This window comes from Crocuta crocuta, unplaced genomic scaffold (genome assembly GCF_008692635.1).
Source record: "Crocuta crocuta isolate KB4526 unplaced genomic scaffold, BGI_CrCroc_1.0 scaffold1293, whole genome shotgun sequence".
Taxonomy (NCBI): domain Eukaryota; kingdom Metazoa; phylum Chordata; class Mammalia; order Carnivora; family Hyaenidae; genus Crocuta; species Crocuta crocuta.
This window is the reverse complement of record NW_027531937.1, coordinates 76,297-102,350: the sequence shown is the minus strand read 5'-3', so window position 1 is coordinate 102,350 and position 26,054 is coordinate 76,297. Positions and strand designations below refer to the sequence as shown.

The window sequence follows — 26,054 nt, the reverse complement described above, 5'->3', positions numbered from 1 at the left end:
TCAATATTTGAATATATATATATGTATAAATATATATAAAATAAATAATATATATTCAGCCATAAAAAAAAGAATGAAATCTTGCCATTTGCAACAACATGGATGGAGCTGAGTATAATGCTAAGTGAAATAAGCCAGTCAGGGAAAAACAAATACCATGTGATTCCACTCACATGTGGAATTTAAGGAACAAAATAGTGAACAAAGGAAAAAGAGAGAGAGACAAACCAAAAACAAACTCTTAACTATAGAGAATAAGTAAATGGTTGCCCAAGGAGAGGTGGGTGGAGAGATGAGTGAAACAGGTGAAGGGGATTAAGAGTACACTTACGGCAGGGGCACCTGGGTGGCTCAATCAGTTGAGCATCCGACTTCGGCTTGGGTCATGATCTTCATGGCTAGTGGGTTCGAGCCCTGCGTCGGGCTCTGTGCTGACAGCTCAGAGCCTGCAGCCTGTCTTCGGATTCTGTGTCTCCCTTTCCCCCTGACCCTCCCCTGCTCACGCTGTCTCTCTCTCTCTCTTAAAAATAAATAAAACATTAAAAAATACATTAAAAAAAAAGAGTATACTTACGGCAATGAGCACTCAGTGATGTATAGAATTGTCAAATCACTACATTGTATATCTGAAACTAATATAACACTGTATGCTAACTACATTGGAATGAAATTTACAAAAAGACTTAGTCTTACAAAAACGTTTTAATAAAATATGAAAACAACCATGCCATATCTTATATGAAAAACGAAGCACAGAAAACTACATATATGGTATAGATAAAAGATTAAATGAAAATTATATATCAACATGTTGACAATATATATACCTGGGTAGTAATTGTCCTAATGGGATGTTTTTCCTACCTCATTATACTTTTTTTGTACCTTCCAAATATTCCATAATGTACCTCTATTATTTTAACAGTTTTAAAATCAAAGATTAGGAAAACTTTCTCAATAAATTGGAAGGAACTTGGCAAGATGGCGGAGAANAGGAACTTGATTCGAGCCATAGATTCTTCAGTTGTGCTTGGCTTCTCCCCCTTTGAAATGAGCCCCCACCTCATCTTTCCAGTAGGCGCTCATAGATCATCGCTATTACAGTATCACTGATTGCATTTCTTACACTCATTCCATAACTGGAGGCTTGTATCTCCCTCTTCCCATCACCCGTTTCGGCCACATACCTCCCCCCAGAAATCATCAGGTTGTTCTCCATATTTGTAGTTCTGATTCTGCTTTTTGTTTATTCATTTTTAAATTCCATTTATGAGTACAGAGTATTTGTCTTTCTCAATCTGACTTATTTCACTTAGTGTAATACCAATCCTTGTTGCCTCAAATGGCATGATCTCATCCTTTTTTATGACTGTATAATATTCAGTTATATATATATATATATATATATATATATATATACATTTTCCTTATTCATTCATCTACTGATGGACCCTTAGGTTGTTCTCATGTCATGGTTATTGTAAATAGTGCAGCAATTAACATAGGGGTGCATATATTTGAGTTGTTTTTGTTTCCAATAGTGGAATTACTGGATCATATGGTATTTCTATGATTCTTTTCCTCTCATGAAGCATAATAATATGCCACTTTTCATTAAAGCCAAATACTTTAACTTTGATATTTCTAATTCTTAAAACAACCCTACAATGTGAATATTGTTAGGTGCCTTTACAAGTAGATACACTGAGGCTCAGAGAGGTTAAGGAACTTGATCAGGGTCATACAACTAAAAAGCAGTGGTTCTAGGATTCCAACCCAATCCTGCTCCAGACCAGTAATCTTCAACTCTGGCTAACCATCAAAATCACCTCCAGAAATTTAAAATATTCAAATGAGAGGCGCCTTGGTGGCTCAGTCGGTTAAGCGTCCAACTTCAGCTCAGGTCATGATCTCACAGTTCGTGGGTTCGAGCTCCGAGTCGGGCTCTGTGCTGACAGCTCAGAGCCTGGAGCCTGTTTCAGATTCTGTGTCTCCCTCTCTCTCTGACCCTCCCCTGCTCACGCTGTCTCTCTCGCTCTCTCTCAGAAATAAATAAAACATTTAAAAAATTTTTTAAATAAAATAAAATATTCAAATGATCAGGCTTCCTTTCAGACAGATTAAATTGCTGTTTCCGGAGGTGGGCCCAGACATTTGCACTTATTAAAAAAAAAAAAAAAAAGCTTTTAAATGTGGAAAGTTCTAATGTTTCCAAGGTTGAGCACCATTGATCGATAACAACCCTTTCTCTTTTTACAGACTGGAAAACTGAGTCTCAGAGAGGGGAGATTATTGCATCTTACAGCATAAAGTGTTGTAACCAGAGGGCAAATGAGGATTTCCCTAATCCCATGTTGCCCCCTGGGAGCTTACTTGACTCTTCTTCCACCATCTCTTGCACAGCATGGGCAAAGGGGCCAGGCTTGGCCCATATGACAATTCTTGTGTGCCCCCTGGTGGGCTAAAGTGGTAAAGAGCCACTGCCTTAATAGGTACTTAATAGGTAAGAGTGAAGAGCTCTACAGGCCTCCTGTATTGCCTGATCCCAAGGCTGCCCGTTGATTTATACAAGCTGGCTGCTCACTCGGTAGCACTTTACAGCATCCCTGCACTTGGAAGGTAAGAAAACAACATCAACACAAAAATCACTCCAGATTGGTACAGTGCCTTGCCTCCAAAGACTTGCTATATACCAAGCCAACTTTAAACTGTATAAGACACTTCCTCATCTAAGCACTCAAGGGACAAATTTTTAAAATCTTCTAGTAACTATTATTAAAGTCGTCCTATGGTTCATCTCACAGATTTTGGAGTCAATCATTCCTGAGGACAAATTCTAGCTCTACAATTTATCAATCGTACACACTTTGGTGAGCGACATGGCATCTTTCACCCACAGTTTTATCACCTGTAAAATGGTCATTATAGAGCCCAGTTCATACAAGTGGTATGGAGACTAAATGTGTATGTAAAGTGCACTGTGCCTGGACCGTGTAACTCTCCTCCACCCTCAAGCCCCACAAATGAGGATTATTATTACTGAAATGGATCCATGTTGGGTGCATTTTTAGCAGGCCTGGGGAAACTCCCAAAAAGGAAAAAATGATTTCAGTGCCATCTTATAGGATCTCACACCTCAGACAGAACCTGAAGCAGCTGCACTCCCCTTCAGGGAATCTTTCCCCTTAAACATAGCTTCTGCATGGAGTCCTGCTCTGCTTCCTGGGGCATTCTCATAATGAGAAGACGAGCAGCAGCCAGCAAAGGAGACTGAGAATGAGGCACCCGATGCAGAAGAGACACCAGGAGAGTATGTTATCCTCGAGGCTGCTCTGGCATCTCTGGAGGAGGAAATGACCAGCCGTGATAGGTTAGTACAACAGGCACCGGGAACTGACCACCCAATTCAGCAAAGGGAGGTCATTGGTGACCTTGACCAAAGCAATTTTGATGTGAAATTCTGCCTGGAGAAAGGAATGTGATACAAGCATGTACAATTCTTCGGAGAGGTTTTTCTATAAAGTGGAGCCAAGAGATGGAGTGGTCGCTGGAAGAGGAAATAGTTTCATTTTTAAGATGTGAGAACTAACAGCATAGTAGTAGGGATGCTGGGAACGATCCTCTGTGAGGGCAGAACTGGTGCTTCAGAGGACAGAGGGCAGAGCTGGGAGAGTGGCTCCCTTCCTAGGTCAGCGGGACCAGGATTTGGTGCACATGGGAGCACAGCCATTGTTTGCCTCCGGTAACAAGCGCAGGGGCAGCGTCTATGCACACAGGGTTCTACACACACTGCCCTCAGGAGGGCAGATGGAATGGGAGCCTATGCAAGCTCTCTTCTAGTGGAAGCTGCTTTCTCAGTGAGGTACGAAGCAAGGTTATCAAAGGGAGCAGCTGCTTTTCAGTGAAACAAAGTACCATCAAGAGAGCAAGGGACATGTTCCGATTTAGAAATAATAATTCAAAGAGTGGCGGTGATGTTGTTTAGTGGGTTAAGAGTCTTTGCCGGAAACAAGTAACAAGGTTTGCGTGCAACTTCAACTGAAATTCAAATAACAATAAATACATAATGCAGTGCTCTGAATTTTATTTTCAAATAACAACTTAAACCACTCTACAAAACGTTCTATAACGTTATTTAAGGAAACTTGTGCAAAACCAGGGTGGGAATCAGACCCCATTTCCCTATCATCAAAACATCATGCAAACACTTTCTTTCTTAGAGGATGTTCAGCATTATGGAATTACTTACAGATGATGGTACATTTTAATTCCATATACCATAATGAGAATTTCCCCCAAGCATAAAACTCTTTAAAACAATACACATTTCTTTGGAACCATTTCAGATGAAGCTGTGTTGGGTGCTTTTTCAGGAAGTTAAAACTAAGCTCAATCTCCTTTCCTGAACCACAGCCTCACACACAGATTTGCACAAAATATACCAACTACTCCTCAGATAGCTCGTGTAGGGGTGCCCATGGTTCACGTCGTCACAGGTAGAAGAGAGAGTGTGCTAGTTCCAAACTGGGTTCTTTATGAATGCTCTGTGCCACCAGAAAGGTCAGCTTGTGCGCATACTGACAGGGTGCTGGGATGCTGATTAAGCCCTGAGAACAAAACATATGGATAGCAGCTAAGAGGATAACTTGTTCTCCAAAGTGATAGATTTTCCTGAATTTTGTTCCCTCCTAGCTGCATGTAGTAGAATGCACTGGGGAGTACACAGTAACTAAACTCAAGCAAGGGCAACCTCATCCTCGGGGAACACGGGCTCACTGGGCAAGAGGGGGCGGCGGCCCAGTCTGGTTTCATGAAGCTGAGCACTGGGTGTCATCACATCTAGCGCTAATCTGAGTTTCCCATGACTTGACACTCCAAGGGGCTCAGAGCAAATCTTGGCCTTGGACTTCAAGAGCAGCTCTTGGCTTCATGCACAGGAACACAGGACAGACGAGCCCATAACCCTCCCACGAGACACAGCATCTGAGTTGGCTTCAACTTCCTCAACTGTAACTTGGAAATAACAATACCCTGATTTCCTCCCAGGCTTGCATAAGATAATGCATAGAATAAAGCCATCCGGAAATTATAAATACTAATGTTATAAATAATGATGATGATGATGATGATGATATTAATAGTTACTGCTCTTTGATTTCTATGACTGTTTCTCCCACTGTGGACTCAAGGACTCATTCATTCATTCATTTATTCATTCCTCCTGCATGAAGTCAGGAGGTAGGGATACAAACATGAATTGGATGACAATTCCTGGATGGGAACCCTGAGAGTCAGTACCCACATAAGTATACAGCTGTCACTCACCGGCCAGTTATAGTACAGGTGACACAGTTTGAATGTAAGTCTCTGCATGTGGTCGGGCTTCAAGCCGTTGTCATCATAGATGACATTATAGTAGGTGGGATTAACGGTTCCCTGACAGGCAGCCTGACTGATCAAGTAGAAGTCATACCTGAGGGGGGAATGGAATGGATGTGAGAAAGAAGGCAAAGAGAATAAGGCCTCACTTGAAGAACACACAGCGAATGTTTCATTAAAAACGGATTGTCATTAATAGCACTTGCCACTCAGGACGCGTTGCTTCTGAGTCCACCACGGTGCCTAGTGGCGGGTTCCGCACGGACCGGCTCGCTTCCGTGCAGAATCGTAGCATGCACCTCTTCCTGACCACAATCACGGATAGTTTGGAGCTTGGAACCAGAAAGGCAAAAGGTAAGATGCAGAGAACTAAAACCAAGCTTAGAGCTTTCTACTGACCTTTTTTGATAATTTCTAAATGGAATAAATAAATTCATTCATTAGAAGAACACTGCAAAAATGAAAAAACTAAAAATTATCTCCAATCTCTCCTCCCTCAGAAATGCATACAGTTTTTTAATTTTTTAAGAGGTATTTATTTATTTTGAGAGAAAGAGATGGGGGGGGCAGGGGAAGGGGAGAGAGGGAAAGAGAGTACTCACAAACTGTGAGATCATGACCTGAACTGAAATCAAGAGGCAGACTCTTAAGCAACTAAGCCACCCAGGTGTCCTCAATATAGTTTTTAAAATTAGAGATTGTCCTTCTTTATTGCAAAGGTGTGATGTGTGTGATTGGCTGGTTTATATCATTTGAAGGGGACAGGGAGGAACAGTTAATAGGGCAATGAACTTCAATTAGCATTTCCAAAGGAGGATTTTTCCAGAATTTTCCATAGAGACAAGATTTCTTTTTCCATTAGCAATAGTGCCCCTATTTCACCTTCGCTCTTCCTCTCAATTTCTGAATAGCAAAGAGACCCACAAGTCCTCTTATTCCTCAAATCATCACTTCTGAGTCCTGCAAGACACACACCTGGCAGGATGGATGAACAGACCAAATGTACATTTGGGCCAAATGTTGAGTGGCCAAACACGAAAGTCAGGATTTAGTAAAGCCAAGGCCAAATCCATTTACTGGCCCTAATTCCCAAAGGAACTTCTGGGAGGCAACGATTGTGAAATTTCACTTCCAAGCATTTTAATTATCTTAAATATATATTATGGTTTTCAATATTGCAACTTTTGGAACCTGATGTTCTACTGCAAGGCAACTCCTTAGCACTGCTCGCTGCTGAACTCACTCCTGCTCGCCCCAACTGCACACTTGTCATTCTCCACAGACACAGTCACCTGAGGTCAGTGGGGAGGGAGATATTTTAGCTGTGAGGTCTGGACGCAGGGGGAGGTGACACCGTACTCTCCCTGCACTCTGACAGTCACTGGTGAGGTCAAGGCTCAGCCCCTCTGTGGCTCACAGCTGCAACTTCGGTTGACAGTGGTGATGGCGGTGCCACCTGACAGACAGACGCTGCGCCCTGCTCGGAATAGGATGTCTTCCAAATATTTTAGGAAGCCAATTTAAGATTATCATCCTCCCCGATTTACCACTTCTAATATTTTTCTGGCACCTGCCACTTGACATCCTAACAGAGGAAAATGTACTGCAACACTGAATCTAGAAATGTGGCAGCGGAGGTGAGGATGGTCTGATTTCCATACGCGGCACAGCCTGGACCGCCCTCACACCCCCTTCAGCACCTCTGGCGACCTCGGCTGCGCACCAGCGCCTGCACGCCAGGGCTTCAGCCCCCGCTGTGGATTTGGGCCTTGAACTTGAAACCACCGCTTGTTCAATCTCTTGGCGTATCAGTATGGATGAAGCATCTTCACCCGCCTGCTGAGTCTCAGCGTCAGCTGCTCTGGGGGACACCTGCCTTCCTCCAGGGGCCCCCACGCAGGCCCACGCCACCCTATTCAGAGGGGACCATCTCAACCACCCTCCAGTCTAGGGGAAACCTGTCCATCCTGCTGTACTCACAGGACGCAGACAAGAGCGAAGCACGCCTGCATGAAAACCAGCTGCCGGCGTACGGTAATCTGATTAGCTATGATACATGTGCTCTGGTTGCACGTGTGGGGAAAGAACCATCACTCAGTACCTGGTGTTTGCACTCGCTTCTGTCACACTGCTCAGCAGCTGCGGAACCTCGTATTCAATCAGCGTTTTCAACTGACCATCCCCCACCCCATCCCGGTACACAATTATCCGCGCCGGCAGATCATGGTTGTGCTGGTACCATTTGTTGAGTGCTCCTGCAGAATGTGATGGTAGGAAGAAAAGAATGACTTCTCCAACACCAACAAAGAATAAAATCCCCGTGTAGTTCAATGTTTTAAATAAGTTCGCTGTTTCAGACCACTGTAACACAGGGTAATACCTAATTTGAGTCGTGACTGCACTAATATAAAAATGGATCACTTTAGGGTACATTTGGCATCTCTGCTATTTGAGGAATCCTACTGGTCCCTGTGGTAAAATATGTTCTTAAACGCAGCATATCTCTTTAGTAAAATTTTAATATTTAAGGAATAAATTAAGCCAGGCAGTAGACCAATTCCCAAAACCAAATTAATACTAATTTAGTTTCTTCAAGTCCTTCCATGCTATCAATAGATATGGACTGCAGAACTTCATGTCCTTTTCATCTCCAATAAGCATAAACGTGAAAACAGAAGGAGAGCTCATGGCTGACCCTCTGGAAGCATCTCTTACCAGGGGCTCACCAATTCGACTCTAAGTTGCACTGACAGGAGAAACTCTGAAAACATTTCCACCCACTGCAGCTAGAAACTGCCTACAGAGCAGAGACCAGACAGTAACGCCGACTCAACAGAAACCTTTCACAACTACTTAAAAAAAGGAACCAAGTTTTGAAGTGAGGGCAAAGTAATATAATAATTCTTTTCCTGTATATGCTGTGCAGCTGTTTTAGAAGAATTTATTGTCTAGGAAATTCATTTGAGTTCAATAGAAGATGATCATGTATGTAAGGCCATAACCAACACATATCACCAAATTCAATTTTTTAGGAAACAATATTTACACCCCTTCCCCAAACGTATAGATGGGAAAATGCGGATCAGGAGAGGGAGTGAAATCGCACAAGCAGCACTATAGGGAGTGGCAAAGCCAGATCCTGGCCAGAGCTGGGCAGGGGACAGGAGCCTCAGACACCTGTTTCCACTGTGCCCTGCTGCGAATGAGCTCCCCTCCGTGTCTGCCTTCTTCCCCATCTTCTCCCGCGATGCCACCCCTCATCTGCAAGCGTTCTTATCCCCGCCCCACAGGCTTCCTCCCTATTTCTAGACCTCACAGCACTCTGTCATAACCCCTGTTTCTCCAGGTAGATTCCGCTGGCCTCCACACGACTTGCAAGAGCCACCAGCAGCTACAAACTCCCCTGCCTCTTGGCTTTCTGTTTACCACGCACAGATGACAAATGTAAATTCTACAGCATCTGTTAGTGTGGGTCAGGATACAGTGTTGGGACTCTCCATTTGGGCGATGGCTGACTTGGGCAGGCTTGGGGAGTCTGCTTCCACCATCTGGTCTGCTATAGGACGCGGACCCTGGGGCCTGAAGGAATAGTGCTGGGGGCCCACCCCCACTGCTATACTTTTAGTACCGGTCATGAAAACTTTTAAGCAATCTGCAACATCAGTCGCTGTTCTCTGAAGGATACACCGAGAAAACCACCTAAAACAAGAAAAAAAAAAAAAGTTCAACTTCAAAATGTCTACCATATACCTGCATTAGAATTAAATGAAGAAACAAAAAACAATCTAAGTGTCCATCAACGGGAGAATGGGTAAAGAAAATGTGATGCTTCAGATGGCTAATGGACACACGAGAAGATACTCAACATCACTCATCAGCAGGGAACTACTAATCAAAACCACAGTGAGATACCACCTTACACCTGTCAGAACGGCAGAATAGTTAAAATTAACAACTCAGGAAACAACAGACATTGGCAAGGATGCAGAGAAAGGGGAACCCTTTTGCACTTTTGGCTGGAATGCAAACTGGAGCAGCCACTCTGGAAAACAGTACGGAGGTTCCACAAAAAATTAAAAATAGAATTACCCTATGACCCAGCAATTGCAGTACCAGATATTTACCCAAAGGCTGCAGGTGTGCTGTTTCAAAGGGACACATGCACCCCGATGTGGATAGCAGTGCTATTAACAATAGTCAAAGTACGGAAACAGCCCAAATGCCCATTGACAATGAATGGATAAAGAAAATATGGTATATGTTCTTCTGAGTAGTATACAATGGAATACTACTCAGTGATGACAAAGAATGAAATCTTACCATTTGCAACAATGTGGATAGAACTAGAATGCATTATGTTATACGAAATAAGTCAGAAAAAGACAGATATCATATGATTTCACTCCTATGTGGGATTTAAAAAACACAACAGATGAACATACAATGTTGTATGTCATTATACCTCAATCAAAATAAAAAGAAATAGACATTATGAGGAAAACTTAATGATCATGAGCCTATGTATGGTATATAATCACAACCATATTAAAAATCTCCCCTCCTCAAAAGAAAGGTATTGATAAGAGACACTAAAGCATAGTGCTGGCATCAGACATGCTTGGGTTCAAAGCCTGGCTGGCATACTCACCAGCCATGTGACTTTGCTACGTGAACCTAAGCCTCAGTTTCCTCATCGGTACCAGAGAAACACATAAGATGGTAAGGTAGTTACTACTTCACAAGGTTGTTATAAAAGTGAAATTAGATAATATATAAAAGCACTTAGCATACTACTTAGCACAAAATAAGCAATAATAAATACAAACCACTATGTTGTTATTATAAAGGAATTTATTAGTTTACCAGGTCCACTTTCAAAATATTCAAAACCAGAGTGCATTATGCTAAGCGAAGTCAGTCAGTCAGAGAAAGACAGGTATCATAATTTCACTCATCTGTGGAATTTAAGAAACAAAACAGCATAGGGGAAGGGAAGAAAAAACAAATAAGACAGAAACAGAGAGGGAGGCAAACCATAAGAGACAAATACAGAAAACAAACTGAGGGCGCAGGAGGGGAGATAGGTGGGGGATGGGCTAAGCGGATGATGGGCATTAAGGATGGCACTTGTTAGGTTTTGCACTGAGCCTTATATGTAAGTCATGAATCACTGAATTCTACTCCTGAAATGAATGCTATACTGTATTTTAACTAAAATTTAAATAATTAAAAATAAATAAATAAATGGAATCATATAGTAAAAAAAAAACAACAAAAGACAGTAACAAATAAACAAAAAATATTCAAAGATTTCTCAAGCATAAACTTCTATAGGTGAGCCTTTTGGACTTGAAATCTGAACATGATTAGCTTATTTTAATTTCAGAAGAATTTTAATTGTTAAACACATTAAGTAAATACAAGCACTTGCAAAATGGAAATCATGACTTTGTGGTAAGTACACATCAACATCATTATATATGCCAATAATGACATAATTAGGAATGTGGCTAACAAACTGGAAGTCCTTTATCTGCTTGATCAACACGTCAGTGTGTCACATTAATTGACACATATAACAGGGATCTCATACAACCTGGAATGACAGCCACCTTTCCTATTTCTCACCATCCCAAATATATACCTGACCACAAGTTTAATGGAGTAAATCCAAGAGCTTAAGTGCAGGAATAAAAAATGTTGCAAACAGTTCTTACAGCCTCAAAACACATCGCTTAGTTATAAATAATGAAACAATTCTAAGGACTACAGTGAAATAAGTACTATGAGTTACTATTTAATGCATTATCCCCGAACCTGCTTATGTTTTCAGTAGCTGTGTGAACAACTACATCACTGTCTGCAAATGTTAATAACAATAAGCAGGTATGGAGCGGTTGCTATGGGAGGCTGTGTTTTAAGCACTTTATCTTATGTAATGTCCATAAATGCCTTATGAAACAGGCATCATCTTCATGCCCATTTTACAGGTCACAGCAACATTACATAGCCAGATGTCAGATACAGAATAAATAAGTGGCATATCAGGACATAGATCCAAGCAATCAGATTCCAAAGCTCGCTGCTGGACATAAGTTCCTAGTACAGCACCCAATACAATGCAGATGTTCAGAAAATAAATACACGAGAATTCCTATCGTCCAGCATTTGAGGAATCAGCCTGGCGTACAAGGATTAGCTTGTCCTAATGAATGTATAAGCATAAGGCTACATATTACCTTAACATTATCTATCACATTATTATATGTGAGTATAATTTGGGGCCCCTGGGTGGCTCAGTCGGTTAAGTCTCCGACTTGGCCTCAGGTCATGATCTCACTGTTCGTGAGTTCAAGCCCCATGTCAGGGTCTGTGCTGACAGCTCAGAGCCTGGAGCCTGCTTTGGATTCTGTGTCTCCCTCTCTCTGCCCCTCCCCCACTCACTCACTTGCTCTCTCTCCCTCAAAAATAAACATTAAAAATATTTATATGTAAGTATAATTTATGACCAAAGTGTTCATATTTTTTAAATGAGGGAAGAATACAAACTGTTTCCTGTTGAATGGCTTTAGTTAAACCACAAACAATAATTATGGAATATGTTGGGGTAATTGTAAACATACCTGGTGATTCTAGTGTTAATGCTGGCCACAAATCCAACCACCATCATTCCCCTGCTGTATTCGTCTTTACAGACATCAATACCGACTACCATCAGGGACTTTAACTGTAAGAGTAAAGTTTTCATGATTTAATGGAATGAGGCATTATTTCCCCAAACAACAATTTAATATGAAGTTTTGAAAAAACTGTCCCTGGTTATTAAACTGTTTAAATTAGGGAAATCAAGGTCCAGATGAAGCAGATCATCAAAACAGAAACCAAAGAGACTTAAAGATGGAGGGATGGGGGCGAGGGGCTGGATGGCTCAGTTGGTTAAACATCCAACTCTTGGTTTCAGCTCAGGTCATGATCTCATAGTTTGTGGGTCTGAGCCCAGTGTCGGGCTCTGTGCTAACAGCATGGAGCCTGCTTGAGATTCTCTCTCTCTCTCTCTCTCTCTCTGTCCCTCTCCCTCTCTCTCTTTGCCCCTCTCCCACTAGCTGTCTGTCTCTCTCTCTCAAAATAAATATACTTTAAAAAAAAGATGGAGGGATGAATATGGTATATAATTTGCTTAGGAGACTCACTGTAGTGCAAAATAGCTACCATCCTTTGTTGGGGTAGAGAAGGGCTGTCTGTGTGGCTCAAGAGTTTCTGGAAAAGTGATCAGTCATTTTCCCCTAGCCTCTGGGCAGGAGGGATCTCAAGAGGAAGTCCATTGCCAGTTGTTCAAATGTCTAAGGGATCCTCATCACCCACTGGCTATGAGCCACCAGGGAGGCAGCTGGGGCTCAGTGCACACATCCTGGTTATGGAAATGGAAGGGAAATGGACAACATCCTCTCATTTCTCAGCCTCTCACTTCCTTCCACAGTGGCCAAACATTCAGGAAAGACAGAGGTTTTCTTAGTTCCCACCACAGTTCAAAGCCATAGCTCTGCCAGCTCCCCAAGCTGTGGGGAGGCCCCCTCCAGGGTGTGGGGCTCCTCTGAGAGCTAGTGCACTGCAGAGAGCGGGTAAAAGGAGAGGNACTGTGCCAACATAGATTCTCTTTCATGAAACATTCTGTTATCTGCTTACCCAAAGCTCCTGGAGACCAGGAGCCACACCTCACCTTCTGGATGGTGTCTTGTCTCGGGCCACAACCCAGAGAGGACAAACAACACACTCAACACACAAAACAAATACTTCTGGGATCATGTGAAAATGACTCCCACTTTGATTTCATTTTGAAATTAACAAATGGGTTGATTACTAAAAGATTGACAGACTGCTCACAGGGATCTCCACAGCCCACAGTTCGCCTCCGAGTTTACAGGCCATTTGCATGGCAATCTTGGTAGCGACACTCATCATCATCCCCTGTTTATTCAAGGTCCGAGTGAGCACACACTGGCTGGGCACTGGGCAGAAGGAGCTCAAGTAGTTTTTAATGGTATCATAGTAGCTCTTCTGATTAGAAGGTAGAATACACATCACCTAAAAGAAAAAGGAAGAAAAAAGGAAGGAAAAAAGTCAATTTACTTATGCTTAGAAGAAGCAGGGAGCCTACCTGGGATTCTTCCCTCCCACACACACAAAAAAAAAACCACATACACTCTCTCCCCTACCCCACCCCACTCCCCACTCTCTCTAAAATAAATAAATAAATAAATAATTTAAAAAATGAATACATGGATTTTCCAAACATCTCTTGCCTTTAAGCTCCCAAGAAACAAATATTAAAATGCCTACACAGTTGTGTTAAATGGCCTTTGACCACTGACAATCCCATTTGAAACGCCTTTTTATTAGCCATAGGTTCTCAGTCCTGCTCCAAAGCCCCCCATCCGCCCTGGCTTTCCCTTCCTCTCTCTTCGGATTTGATTCTCAGGCTCCTCAAATTCCCTGCTAACCCAGGTCTTACTCCCGCTCCATGCCGCCCCCTGCTGACCCCTTCCCTGTGGCTCTCCAGCCGTCAGCCCCACCATCCCTCCCCAGCCTCACCTACAGACAGGCCAAGTGGAGGATTAGCATACATGGTGGTACTAGACAATCAAAATAAAAGAAACCAACCACAATTGTTTTGTTTGCTGTGACCTGAGAGTAGGGCTATAGGGGGAGGGGAAAATAAGGAGAAGGAAGCTTCAGGTCCTCAGGTATTTTTAAATTCCACCCATCTCGCCACCGCCTCTGTTTCTTAGCAGGTATTTCCCTCAGAAGGGCTTCTCCTGGCCTGCTTCCATCTCATTTCCATCTTTTATTGTTTACCTTCAGAACCCACCAAATTATACAAAAGATAGGCACCGTCATGATTAGCAGAGGACAAATAAGGTGATTTTTCACCTATAAATGTGTACAAAATCATAATGCGAAGGGCCAAAATTATTTACAATTAAGTATATAAAATAGGGAAATATGTCTTAGGGGGTCTTCCCACTTTCCACCCTATGAATTTGGAGCCAAGTGAGGCAGGCCTCAGAACAAGGCAGTGGTTGAACAGGGATGGGGCCGAAAGAAGGTGGGAGACAAGTGAGACTGGCTGCCTAGGAGGGGACAGGGACGTGAGGGGTAAGTGGAAGGTAACAGGGGCCACGCTCCCCTTATCAGAGAAGAGAGGTACAAATATGGCAATGGGGAATGCTTTCCTGTGGGGTTGGACTGGAACTGGATATACACACAGAGAGACATGGTAATAACATAGACATAAGGGTGCATGCATGTACAGCTGACCCTTGAACAACGCAGGTTTAAACTATGCAAGTCCACTTATATGCAGATTTTTTAGTAAATATAGTACAGTACTGTAAATGTATTTCTCCTTCCTTATGATTTCCTTAATAACACTTTTTTCTCTAGCTTACTTTTGTGTGAGAATACAGTATATAGTACATAAAATACAAAATATGTGTTAATGAACTATGTTATAAGGCTTCTAATCAACAATAGGTTATAAGGAGTTAAGTTTTGTGGGAGTCAAAAGTCACATGGGGATTCGGGGCTATGCAGGGAGTCTATACCCCTAACCCCCACACTGTTCAAGGGTCAACGGTGTTTGGGTACATCTATAGAGACACATGCGTACACAATATTCCTGGCTTTGCCTATTGAGAAAGCCTGGAGGGAGTGACACCCCATTAACAAATAAGCACATCTAGCTGTCCAGATTTTGATTTTTTTTTAATTAATGTTCATTTTTGAGAGAGAGAGAGAGACAGAGCATGAGTGGGCAAAAGGCAGAGATAAGAAGACACAGGCTCCAGGCTCCATGATATTAGCACAGAGCCCAAAGCTGGGCTCGAACTCACGAACTGAGAGATCATGACCTGAGCCAAAGTCAGACACTTAACCAATGGAGCCATCCAGGTGTCCCCCAGATTTTGATTTCTAAATACTGTTCTCAACTAAAAGGAATATGGCTCATTGGAGAAATATCTAAGCCCAGAGCCAGGCAGCAAAATTTCAAGATTAACCTGGAACACAGTATTGTGCCAGATAGTAAGAAAGTGTCCCCAAAATAATGGAGACATATCTATAAGTCACAGAAGCCAAACTGAATGAGTCTCCTATTAACAAAATCATGAAAAATTTGGGCATCAAAATAAATAATATTGGTAATAGACTATAAGCTGGTAAATAAAATAGGAAACCATGAATCCATAACTGATAAAAATAAATGAACAAAGAAATACGGAGAAGAGAAAGTTCCTCCTTATAATATAAGGTAATCTACTAAATGTGGAAGGCATACAATGCTACATACTAAATGTAGGAAATCAGAAAGCCACCGTTTGGCAATCATCATAGTAATAATAATAAATAAAATAATAAAAAAGAATTATCAATGGATTCTAACATTAGCAGATAAAAGCTTGATGAGAAACAGGATATTTACATACTCTCAAAGTCTCTCCCTGCAAAACACAAAACAAAAACACCTGTTTAATTACAAAGAGAGGAGTAAATGTACAGTGGAGAAAACTGGCAGATACCACCTTAATTAATGGGATGCCTCCTGGTAGGACGCATTAAGAACACAGAATCATTGCCATAATGCTCCTGCCAAAAGTACATAACTTGAATTTAATTATAAGAAAACACCAGACAAACCCATATTGAGGGACATTATACAAAGTAACTGGTCTATACCCTTCAAAACTGGAAGGTCATCGAAAACTATGGAACTGTTCCAGACTGAAGGAGAGTCTAAAGAGACGGGACAACTAAATGCAATGTTTTAGATCCTTTTACTAGAGAGGGCATTTTGGGGACAAATGGAGAAATGTGAATGGAGTCTGTGCATTAACTGGTCTTCCTGTTTCTCAATTTTGATGGTTGTCCTATAGTTCTGTAGGAGAGTGGCCTTGTTTGTAGAGACAGGCACTGAAGTACTGCAGAGCAATGAGCATCATGTCTGTAACCTACTCTCAAATGGTTCAGGAAAAAGGATGGTAGATAAATAGACAGACAGACAGACAGGCAGAGGATGGCGGGAGGGAAGGAAGGAAGGAAGGAAACAATAAAGCAAATATAATAAAATGTCAACAACTGGGGAATCTGGATGAAGGGTATATGGGAGTTCTTTGTACTCTTCTTGCAATCTTTCTGTTAAGTTTTATTTTAAAGGGAAAAAATGCTCTTAGGGTTAGAATTCCCTTTGTTTAATATAACATCCTTATGGGCCTTTTTTGTGTCTGACTACAACAGAAGCGGAAATCGCTAAGCTGCTCTGCAGGAGATGGGGACCAGAATGCTGGGAGCCTAGACACATGAGTGAGGTAGGTAAGAGAGGCGGCCGTGAGGTGGGAGGCTGGGGCCTGGGAGAAGAGTAAGCATATCCAAGAAAGAGAAATGGCTGAGTTTTAAGAACAAGGCTGTCAATTTTAACTTGTCTGGAACGCTGGGGTGTGCTGTAACCTCGCCTCAGACCCAAACCCTCTGCGAAGTCAGCTGCGCAGGCGCACACACACACACACACAGGCTACTTCAGGAAATGAGAGTTGTGAAAACGGATGCAGCGCAGCAGCAGAGGGCACTCACGGCAGAGGGCAAGAGTTCAGAGGAGGCAGCCGCAGGTGACATGGAAAAATCTAAGCCCTCCAAGAATCCGCCAAAACACTGGGGAGAGCCCTGGGTACCCAGCATTTATGGTGTAAGACAGGAGTCACTTTATCTTACATAAAAGCTGGCCCCCAACAAGTTAAAAATATGTAGACATCCAGGAGTCTGAGATGGGGGCAAAAACAAGTATTTAAAAATTAATATTAGAAATATGAAAGGGAAATAAAATATTGATTAAAATGCTAAGAGTAATCCTTTCTTGAGTTCTTAGGGAAATGCACAGCTATTTGCAAACATACCATGAGAGAATATGTTCGCATTCCTTCTTCCAAGGAAAGAAGAAGGTTAGACATAAGGAAAAAATAAAAACGATACATCAAAACCACAACTATCCTATACTTACCAACTGAACATCAGCATCAACATGTCTCTGTACAGCGCTGAAGAATGCAGCTGGATTCTCTTGTGCTTTTATGCTACACAAAAAGATTAATTTTAAGAATATGTAATTCCCTCTTTAGTAGCATATAACATGTAGAGTCAAAAACAATGCAAACAGAATTGTATAATCCCACTACAATACACCAGAAACATTTGATAATCATTTTTAGTAGCCTAAAAATAGTTTGGTGGAAAATGCAATTTTCTCTATTGTATGCAATCCCTACAATTAATCGCTCTGTTTTTCCAAAAAGAGGTTGAAAGTGAGCTTTTGAAATCACAAGTCTCAATACCAAGCATCTGAAATTGGCCTGAGTTAAATTGGGATTAAGATTTCTCTAATACCAGGGTGCCTGGGTGGCTCAGTCAGTTAAGTGTCTGGCTCTTGGTTTCAGCTCAGGACATGATCTCACAGTTCATAAATTCAAGCCCCAAGCTGGGCTACATGCTGACCGTGTGGAACCTGCTTGAGATTCTCTCTCCCTCTCTCTGAGCCCTTCCCCCACCTAAATAAATAAGTAAACTTAAAAAAAAGACTTACAGAATACCAAATCTCCATGAGAAATTTAAAAAGTCTCAAAAATCATCAGATTAATGAGACTAAGATATTCAGCTAATCAGAATGATTCAGAATGAAAGATTTTTCTCTTAGTGACAGCTTGCTTGGAGCCTGGAATATTTAGCCTGCATCGACCGATTCATCAGCAAGCACTTAACTGTTCTGTGCTTACATTACTTTAGGGGCCAGGTGCTACAGAAATAATTCCCACACAGAGGACTTCATAGATTTAGTTTCTTTACGTAGAATCCACTTCTGATTATGTATAAACAATTGGAGTGTCCTAATGCCCAGTGGCCTTTCCAGACTTGCCCACTAGGTGGCAGGACCGCTGTTTCCTGATCACTGGCTCTAACAGCTACAGGAATGGCCTGCAGCTCTGTTAAAACTAAATGTTTCTGACTTTTCCAATTCGATCTCTTGCACGCAGACTCAGCGTCCAGTCTTTTTAAATTCATCAGGCAAATGTTTCATATGGGAGAAGCCATGCATATAAACCTAACAGGTAAATAGATACTTCATGGGAAAGAAAAAGGATGGAATAAAATACGGGCTTTCAGATAAAACAGGCTAAGAATAGAACACGGCAAGGGCTTATTTGTGGAATTCATGTAAGAAAGAGACTGTTATGTCATCCTGGGTCTGTGACTGTGGCTTTCATGAATCTTTTCCTGCTTCATTAGCTCATGGGTTAAGAGAAATTAGAGCAGGTGAAACTCAAACCAGGCGATTTGTTAACAGACGTGATAAAATGGGAATTCTGAACTACAGTGTAAAATGAGACTTGGTTGTAAAATGAGTGTGGTTTTCAACAATGTTTGTACTGCTGATGTAATTAATTAGTAACCATGTGTTTAAAGAATAACTTCCCATCTTGCCAGTTTGGACACTGTACCTCCACTATAACAACAGAAAGACATATGCATTCCTCTTTAGTAAGCATAGCAAGCTCAATAAAATGAGGCATGAGCAATTTAATTGCTTTTCTAAAGCAAAGAGTATCCAATTTTGAGTGTGATTGTGTATATGGGGATCCCTTACTAAAATGAAAGCAATTTATTTACCTTTGTCATCCCCAGAAACTAGCATAGTATCTAGTAGATAGTAGATGCTCAATAAATGTTCAAAGACTAACTGCCCTTGGTTTTATCAGAAAACTATCTAAATAATCTTATACTACTGTAACAGAATCAGGAAAGGTTATTTTAGATCTACTTTTACATTAAATTTTAAAGCGTAAAGTCTATCACATAAATCAGGAAATGTAACTTTCATTTTTCAATATCCTGTTTGCTGTTAAGTTTTAAAAATAACTGATATGAAAGAATTGGGAGGGAGGGAAGTTAATGGATTTATTAAGAATTTATGCCCCAAACAGTACTGAAAAGATTTGGGGATAATGAGACTATTGCCTAAAGCACTGTGAAAACAGTTTTACAAAGACCAATATAAAACACATTTTAACTTTATAAATTTAATCACTGCAAAACGTATCTACTTATAACTATTTTCTTGGTAGTTTGTATTAGAAAACTTTACTGAGATAAAGCTTTTGTAGCTACATCAGCCATTATTTCTGTTCTTCTAACCAAACTCAATTAATATATGAAAAAAGTTGGGATGATTTTCTGTATTTTCTCACATTTTGGGGTAGTCCACATTAAATCCCATGGAACTTCCAACTCTTCTCAAGCAGTGGAGAAAGTTCTGAGTCACATTTTCCGCTCTGTCGCTATATATAATCAACCATTTATTCAAAGACTGTGTACTTAAAACTTTGCAATTTCGTATATCCTTGGACCAATCAGCAGCAGACACAGGTTGACACTGAGAAAAATAATGATCATGAAAGGGTTAAGCACATTTATTCAGAGAGCGGTCAAATAAAGACAGTGTGAAAATGGTCCACACTTGTCCTAAGAGAACTATTTAGTACCACTTGCTATTCACAGACTGCACCTCTGGATGGATTACATGGGCTCCCTGGAAGTGGAGGCATCTGAGTCCCCCAGGTTTGCCACTCCCAGGCTGCAGGTCAGTAGGCAAGGCCTTTTATCTTATAGGTCTCCGCTGTGTGCAAAGGTGTGTGGTTCAAAGATCTCTATGTTCCCTTCCAGCTCTAAGATGGACAATCTTTAATATGAATGTCCTAGGAAAGTGGGCTGTCCATTCAGTCTCATTAAGCACAATGCTACCTCAAATAGAAACGCTGACTAGGGGCGCCTGGGTGTCTCAGTCAGTTGGGCGTCCAACTTCGGCTCAGGTCATGATCTCATGGTCTGTGAGTTCAAGCCCCGCCTCATCCTCTGGGCTGACAGCTCAGAGCCTGGACCCTGTTTCAAATTCTGTCTGTCTCTCTCTCTGTCCCTTTCCTGCTCATGTTCTGTCTCTCAAAATTAAACATTAAAAATTAAAAAAAAAAAAAAAGAAATGTTGACTAATGCTACTCCATCACACTGCAACTAACAAATGCTACAGGGTAGCTAAGAATGTATATTATGCTAGAAGTAGCTATGTCTAGGAGCAAAGATGAGGCCAAGGCATAGGCTCCTTTCTCACTCTTGGATGGTCCCCCAGATGACTGGAAAACTAAGCTCCTGGCACTGAAGACAGGAGACTTTAGACTGGTCACTAGCCTTCTGCTTATATCCATAGACCGGAAAATGGATGGAAATGTCTTTGGTATAGTGAGCCAGGAAGAGCCAGTTAGAATTTAAAAGGAATACACTGAATCAAATCCTTTGCTACTCAGTATTGCCTTGTAGCAACATGGCTATTTCCTGAGAGCTTTTTAGAAATGCAGAGCTCTAGGGGGCACCTGGGTGGCTCAGTCAGTTAAGCATCTGACTTAGACTCAGCTCTTGATCTCACGGTTCGTGGGTTCAAGCCCCATGTCAGGCTCTGTGCTGACAGCTCAGAGCCTGGAACCTGCTTCAGATCTCATGTTTCCCTCTCTCTCTGCCCCTCTCTTGTTCTCTCAAAAAGAAATAAACCTTAAAAAAAAAAAAAAGGAAATGCAGAGTCCTGGGTCCCATTCTGGACCCAATGCATCAGAATCCACACTTATTAATCAGCCCATGAATGTTTAAGAAGCATTATAATCCCATATTTTATAGACTTCAAAGCTATCTATGGCTGAGAGAGATTATGGAGCCAGCTGCTGCTGGTCTCAGATCAGTCTTCTTGATGTTGCAATCAGGGTACCTTCCACCAAGCACTCTAAAATCCAACCACAGGCACCCTCATAATGCCATTAGGTGGCCAGGCAGGGAATCGCCTCTAGGAGGCAACCTTAAAGAATGAAGGGGAAAGGTTAGCTCTCTATCAGTGTTTCCATCTGGAGTCATGGTTCATTCTTTCCATTGCCACCAGTATGAGGAGAGCCACAGCTCTCTCACCTACATCCCTACCTGCTATGGGCTGGCAGAGACCCAGAACAAATGTCCAAGGCTCACTGGGAGCCATTATTCTACTCAGTTACTAAAACCCAATTTCAGAAGAGCAGAATTGGCCCAGAAGCCCATGATATAGTCAACTCTAGCCCAGTCACCACCACCACCAGAGGGTGGGTTCTTCTAGTTTAATGCCTCTTCCATGGAGATCTGTTTCCACACTAAAAACATGCAACAAAGAAGCTTTGAGAAATATGATTTTACTTACAGAGATGATGAGATGGATCATTAAATATTTAAATCCTACTTCAGGTGTGGAACTGAAACTGAATTTCTCTTTATTGACTTCTAACAAAAATTTCTTTTTTGAAGTGTTTTTTAAATTTTCTTAATGTTTACTTATTTTTGAGTGAGAGAGGCACAGAGCATGAGTAGGAGAGGGGCAAAGAGAGAAGGAGACACAGAATCTGAACAGGCTCCAGGCTCCCAGCTCTCAGCATAGAGCCTGATATGGGGACTGAACTCACAAATGTTGAGATTATGACCCGAGCCAAAGTTGGATGTTTAGCTGACTGAGCTACCCCGGTGCCCCCTGTAACTAGCTTTTAAAATGGGCAAAACAGAGAAGAAAGTGGAAAGATAATGTACTGTTTTTGCATAAAATAGGTTCATTTTTTTCAACTGAAGCCCAAAAGAGATGTGTCTCCTCATGTTTCAGAATGTCTCTCTGCTAAATGCTATGGCTGGGGATGGACTCCCTGCATTTCTTCATCTTGATACCAATTGTGCAGCATTTTACTTTGGGGGAAGAAAGAAACCTGGTATCAGGAAACATAGTCTATTGGAATTAATCTTTGCCAGCTAAAAAAAAGTTTTCAGGTACTATCAATTTTTTTTCTTTTATTTAATGACACAAAAACACTTCAACAATTAATAATAGGTGGGCACGTTTTAATTGCTATAGCTTGAAATACCATTTTCTAATGTATCTTTAAATGTGAAACCACACCACACTGACCTAAATAAGGTCCAGTGGGTGCTAAGCCCTCACAAGTACACTCAGATTGCAAAGGAAAACAGAGAGGACATCAAGGTTTAGGACAAAAGGCAGGCACAGCATGGCCTTGGAGAAACTAAACGAATAGTACAAGCCCACTAGTCACTCTGGCATACGATCAAACTTACACATACTCAAGCAAATACTCTTAAATGAAAATAAAGTCACAGCACTTACCACATGGTCTTGCATTAGTATTTTTTCTGAAGGCAAAACCCGTGCCGTCAGAGACACCTGGCATCCAAACTGCAGTCCCCAGGTCTCCAGCTCAAAACGAGCATCCTTGTTTCTGTTGACAGAGTTGAGTTTTAAATGATTAAAGTGCTTGTTTTCTATAGAATTTTAATTGTTAGAGATAGAATTATAACTTACTGAATTATTCAAAGACTAATTTTTTAAAGGATTCATGACTTTTATTTCTATTCACCATTTTTCCCCCTACTCAGAAGAATTACGGGACAACTGAACCCATTTGGGACGTGCAGGGATGCAGAAGGCTTCGAGTGTGGCACACGGTTAGCAAAATGGGCCTTTGAGTCTGACAGAACAGCATTTAATCCCTAGTGCTGATGCTCCATAATATGTGACCTTGAATAAGACTCAACTCTTCTAATGCTATGGTTTCCTTAGAGGCAAAATGTAGGATTAATAAAGTAAGCCCCTCCAAATGGGTGATGTAATGACTAAACTGACAACGCATGGAAACTGCTACCATGGGGCCAGGCACATGCTAATGTGCTCAACAAATGTGAGCCATTTTTCCCCATAATAAACTTGTTAACAAAGAGACACTGTGGAGCTTCTGCCTGTGGAGAGGTCTTTTGGGAATTTCTGAATTAGTTGGCTTAGGAGTGGATAAAAGATGACAAAGGAAGGGAGAATATGGACTTAGGCCTTGGAAGACTCACTGGATAGACATGGCAGCAGGAAGCTCATGGGGAGAATATCAGTATTAGCAATAATAACTGCTTTATATTTGTATAGTACTTTAAGTTTATAACTTAGTAAACCTTAACCACAGCTGATGTATAATCTCATCGGATTATGATACATGGTCATCCCTATTAAGCTGTAAATTCCTTCAGGAGAGGAACCATACCAATTTTGCCTCCTGGCCTCTACTACAGTAGCCGGCACATGATAAACCCAGCACTCACTAAAGGCACTAATGAAACTCATGCATTACCTAGTAAAGCTTCCCTTCTCTCTTTAGGGGAGCTCAAACCCCTTTACAGTGACTCTGTGCAATAGCTCATTATTTCCATCTGTTAATGCTACATCTGGTCTGGTCACCACTGAATGCCTGGAATTAATTATTTTGCCGCAGATGCTATCTGCCCAAGATGAGATGGGTGAGGTGGTCGCCAGCCAGGAAACTGGGTTGAAATAAATGGGATTCCTGAAAGGTGGCAGAGGAGAGGAGGCAGGAAAGTAATCCAGAGCCCGGAATATGGGGAGAGAATCAGGAAACTTCTCAAGCAGGCATAAGCCTGGGGGGAGGGCCGGAATAAATGACATAAAGCACAGCCACAAAACAGAAAACTGAAATCACAAGCATGGTATTAGAGATTCACATTTATACTCTGGAAACGTTCAAGAAAAAGCAAGTTACAAAACACAAGGTACAGTACTCTGCCGTTTTCCTAAAATGAACATTGTTACCTGCATTTAAAAATATTTGAAACAATATATACCAATCAGGATTCATTTGCATGTTCAGTGAGTATACATACACACACATTTCTGTTTACATAAATTTCCAAATTCGTCCTCCAAATTTTTTATCTTTAAGGAAGAAAAAAGGCCATTCTACAATGTTGTCCAGTAGAAATATAAAGCAACACACGTACGTAACTTTAAATTTTCTAAATAGCTGTATTACAAAAATAAAAGCTGTCAAGTAAAATTATTTTTAAGATGTATGCCATTAGCTCCATAAATTCAAAATGTGATTTCAAGATGTGGCACTAGCCACGTATGTCCTACAGTCACATGAGGCTAAGTACAGGGCAGTGAAGTTTTACTAGGTCAGCTGGGAAAACCAAGAGGAGCTGGGATCCCAGGAGACAGCCAACTGTCAGAATGAGGACAGCAGTCTGAGGGCCACATGGGCTGAACCAAAGGCACACCGTATTCCTAAGCTTAAAGATGACACAGTCGGGGCGCCTGGGTGGCTTAGTCGTTTAAGCGTCCGACTTTCGCTTAGGTCATGATCTCGCGGTTCGTGGGTTCGAGCCCCGCGTCGGGCTCTGTGCTGACTGCCAGCTCAGAGCCTGGAGCCTGTTTCAGTCTGTGACTCCCTCTCTCTCTGACCCTCCCCTGCTCACGCTGTCTCTCTCTCTCCTAGAAATAAATAAAAATATTAAAAAAAAAAAAAGACGACACAGTAGAAATCTTCTAATGGTCAGTGTGCTGAGGCCACCATATTAAGATTGAACATTCTTGACCATGAATATCTGGGGCCTAATGTGGCTGTGGGTTTTTTTTGTTTTATAAATTACAACCCCTTTCTTCATTCAGTTTTTTACCTAAAACCTCCATGTATTACAATGACGAAACCAAGAGTCATCTAGCTGAAGCCAGGTGGTACTCCTGCCGGGCCCCCAAGCATGGACACCCGACCACCTTCCCCTGCCCGGGCTGTAGTCCTGAGGCATCGGATGAACCCCTCGTTCTGGCCAACACAACTGAAAAGTGCCTTGTTCTGAGTCAGTATGAAAGAGACATGTTCATCAAGGAATGAAACGTTTTGTAGACCATCCAATTCTATAAACTAGGCCTTAGGAAGGACTCCCTCTGGCCCCACAAAGTGGCCCAGTACCTCTGGATGTCATCAGCGAGCCTGGCCAGGCGCTGCTGCCTTCCCAAAGGACTGAGACGTGTTTCTTCAGCCACAGCTTTCATCAGCCGGAAGTCAGAGGTTGCCTGGCAGGTCAGCCCTATTATGGTAAATGGAAAAGGAAATGGAAAAATGAATAGCATGCAACGTAATCCAGCCCAGCTCAGGCAGATTGTAAGCTTTTCACTTAAATGGACGCAGATCTAGCATCTGGATACAAAAGAAATGCAAGCCACACGTGTCATTTTAAATTTTCTAGCAGCCACGTTGAAAAAAGCCAAAAAGAAACAGATGAAGTTACTTGAATAGTATATATTCAACTCAATATATCCAAAATGTTATCATCTCAACATACAATCACTGTATAGAAACTAATAAGCTCTTTTCTCTTTTTCATACAAAGTCTTAGAAATCCAGTCTGTATTCTACTTGTACAGCATGTCTCCAGCTAGCCCTTAAGTCACCTTTCCAGGGCTCAGTAAACCCATGTGGCCAGTGGCCACCACAGGGGACTGTGCAGACACAGAATACCACTAAGAAGGAGCGTCCCTTCTTTCAAAAATTACATCCTTCTTAATTTTTCTAAGTGTGAAATAAATACACACATATGGTAACTGATCCCAAAATGCAAAAGGTAGAATCCTTCTTGCTTAGTCCTACCCGATTAATCAAATGAACACAATCAAAAGTCCGCAGGACAGTTACTCAGATTCTACTGTAGAGTGAGGATTACTTTCTAGAACT

The 26,054-nt window shown here is 41.6% G+C and overlaps 1 protein-coding gene across 2 annotated transcripts in view; it reads right to left on the bottom strand.

Annotated features, from left to right (window-relative positions):
- Window positions 1-4,082: 4,082 nt before the first annotated feature.
- PIWIL4 (piwi like RNA-mediated gene silencing 4) overlaps window positions 4,083-26,054 on the bottom strand; it is a 42,306-nt gene continuing 20,334 nt past the window's right edge. For both annotated transcript variants that reach the window (XM_077775029.1, XM_077775028.1), the window contains exons 10-20: window positions 25,293-25,410; window positions 22,649-22,760; window positions 19,665-19,849; window positions 17,426-17,498; window positions 13,261-13,461; window positions 12,003-12,106; window positions 9,008-9,078; window positions 7,481-7,634; window positions 5,586-5,711; window positions 5,326-5,473; window positions 4,083-4,607 (exon numbers count right to left, since the gene is read on the bottom strand). In XM_077775029.1, coding sequence (XP_077631155.1) covers window positions 4,491-4,607; window positions 5,326-5,473; window positions 5,586-5,711; window positions 7,481-7,634; window positions 9,008-9,078; window positions 12,003-12,106; window positions 13,261-13,461; window positions 17,426-17,498; window positions 19,665-19,849; window positions 22,649-22,760; window positions 25,293-25,410 — 1,409 coding nt within the window. In that variant the 3' untranslated portion in view covers window positions 4,083-4,490. The remainder of the gene's footprint in view (window positions 4,608-5,325; window positions 5,474-5,585; window positions 5,712-7,480; window positions 7,635-9,007; window positions 9,079-12,002; window positions 12,107-13,260; window positions 13,462-17,425; window positions 17,499-19,664; window positions 19,850-22,648; window positions 22,761-25,292; window positions 25,411-26,054) is intronic.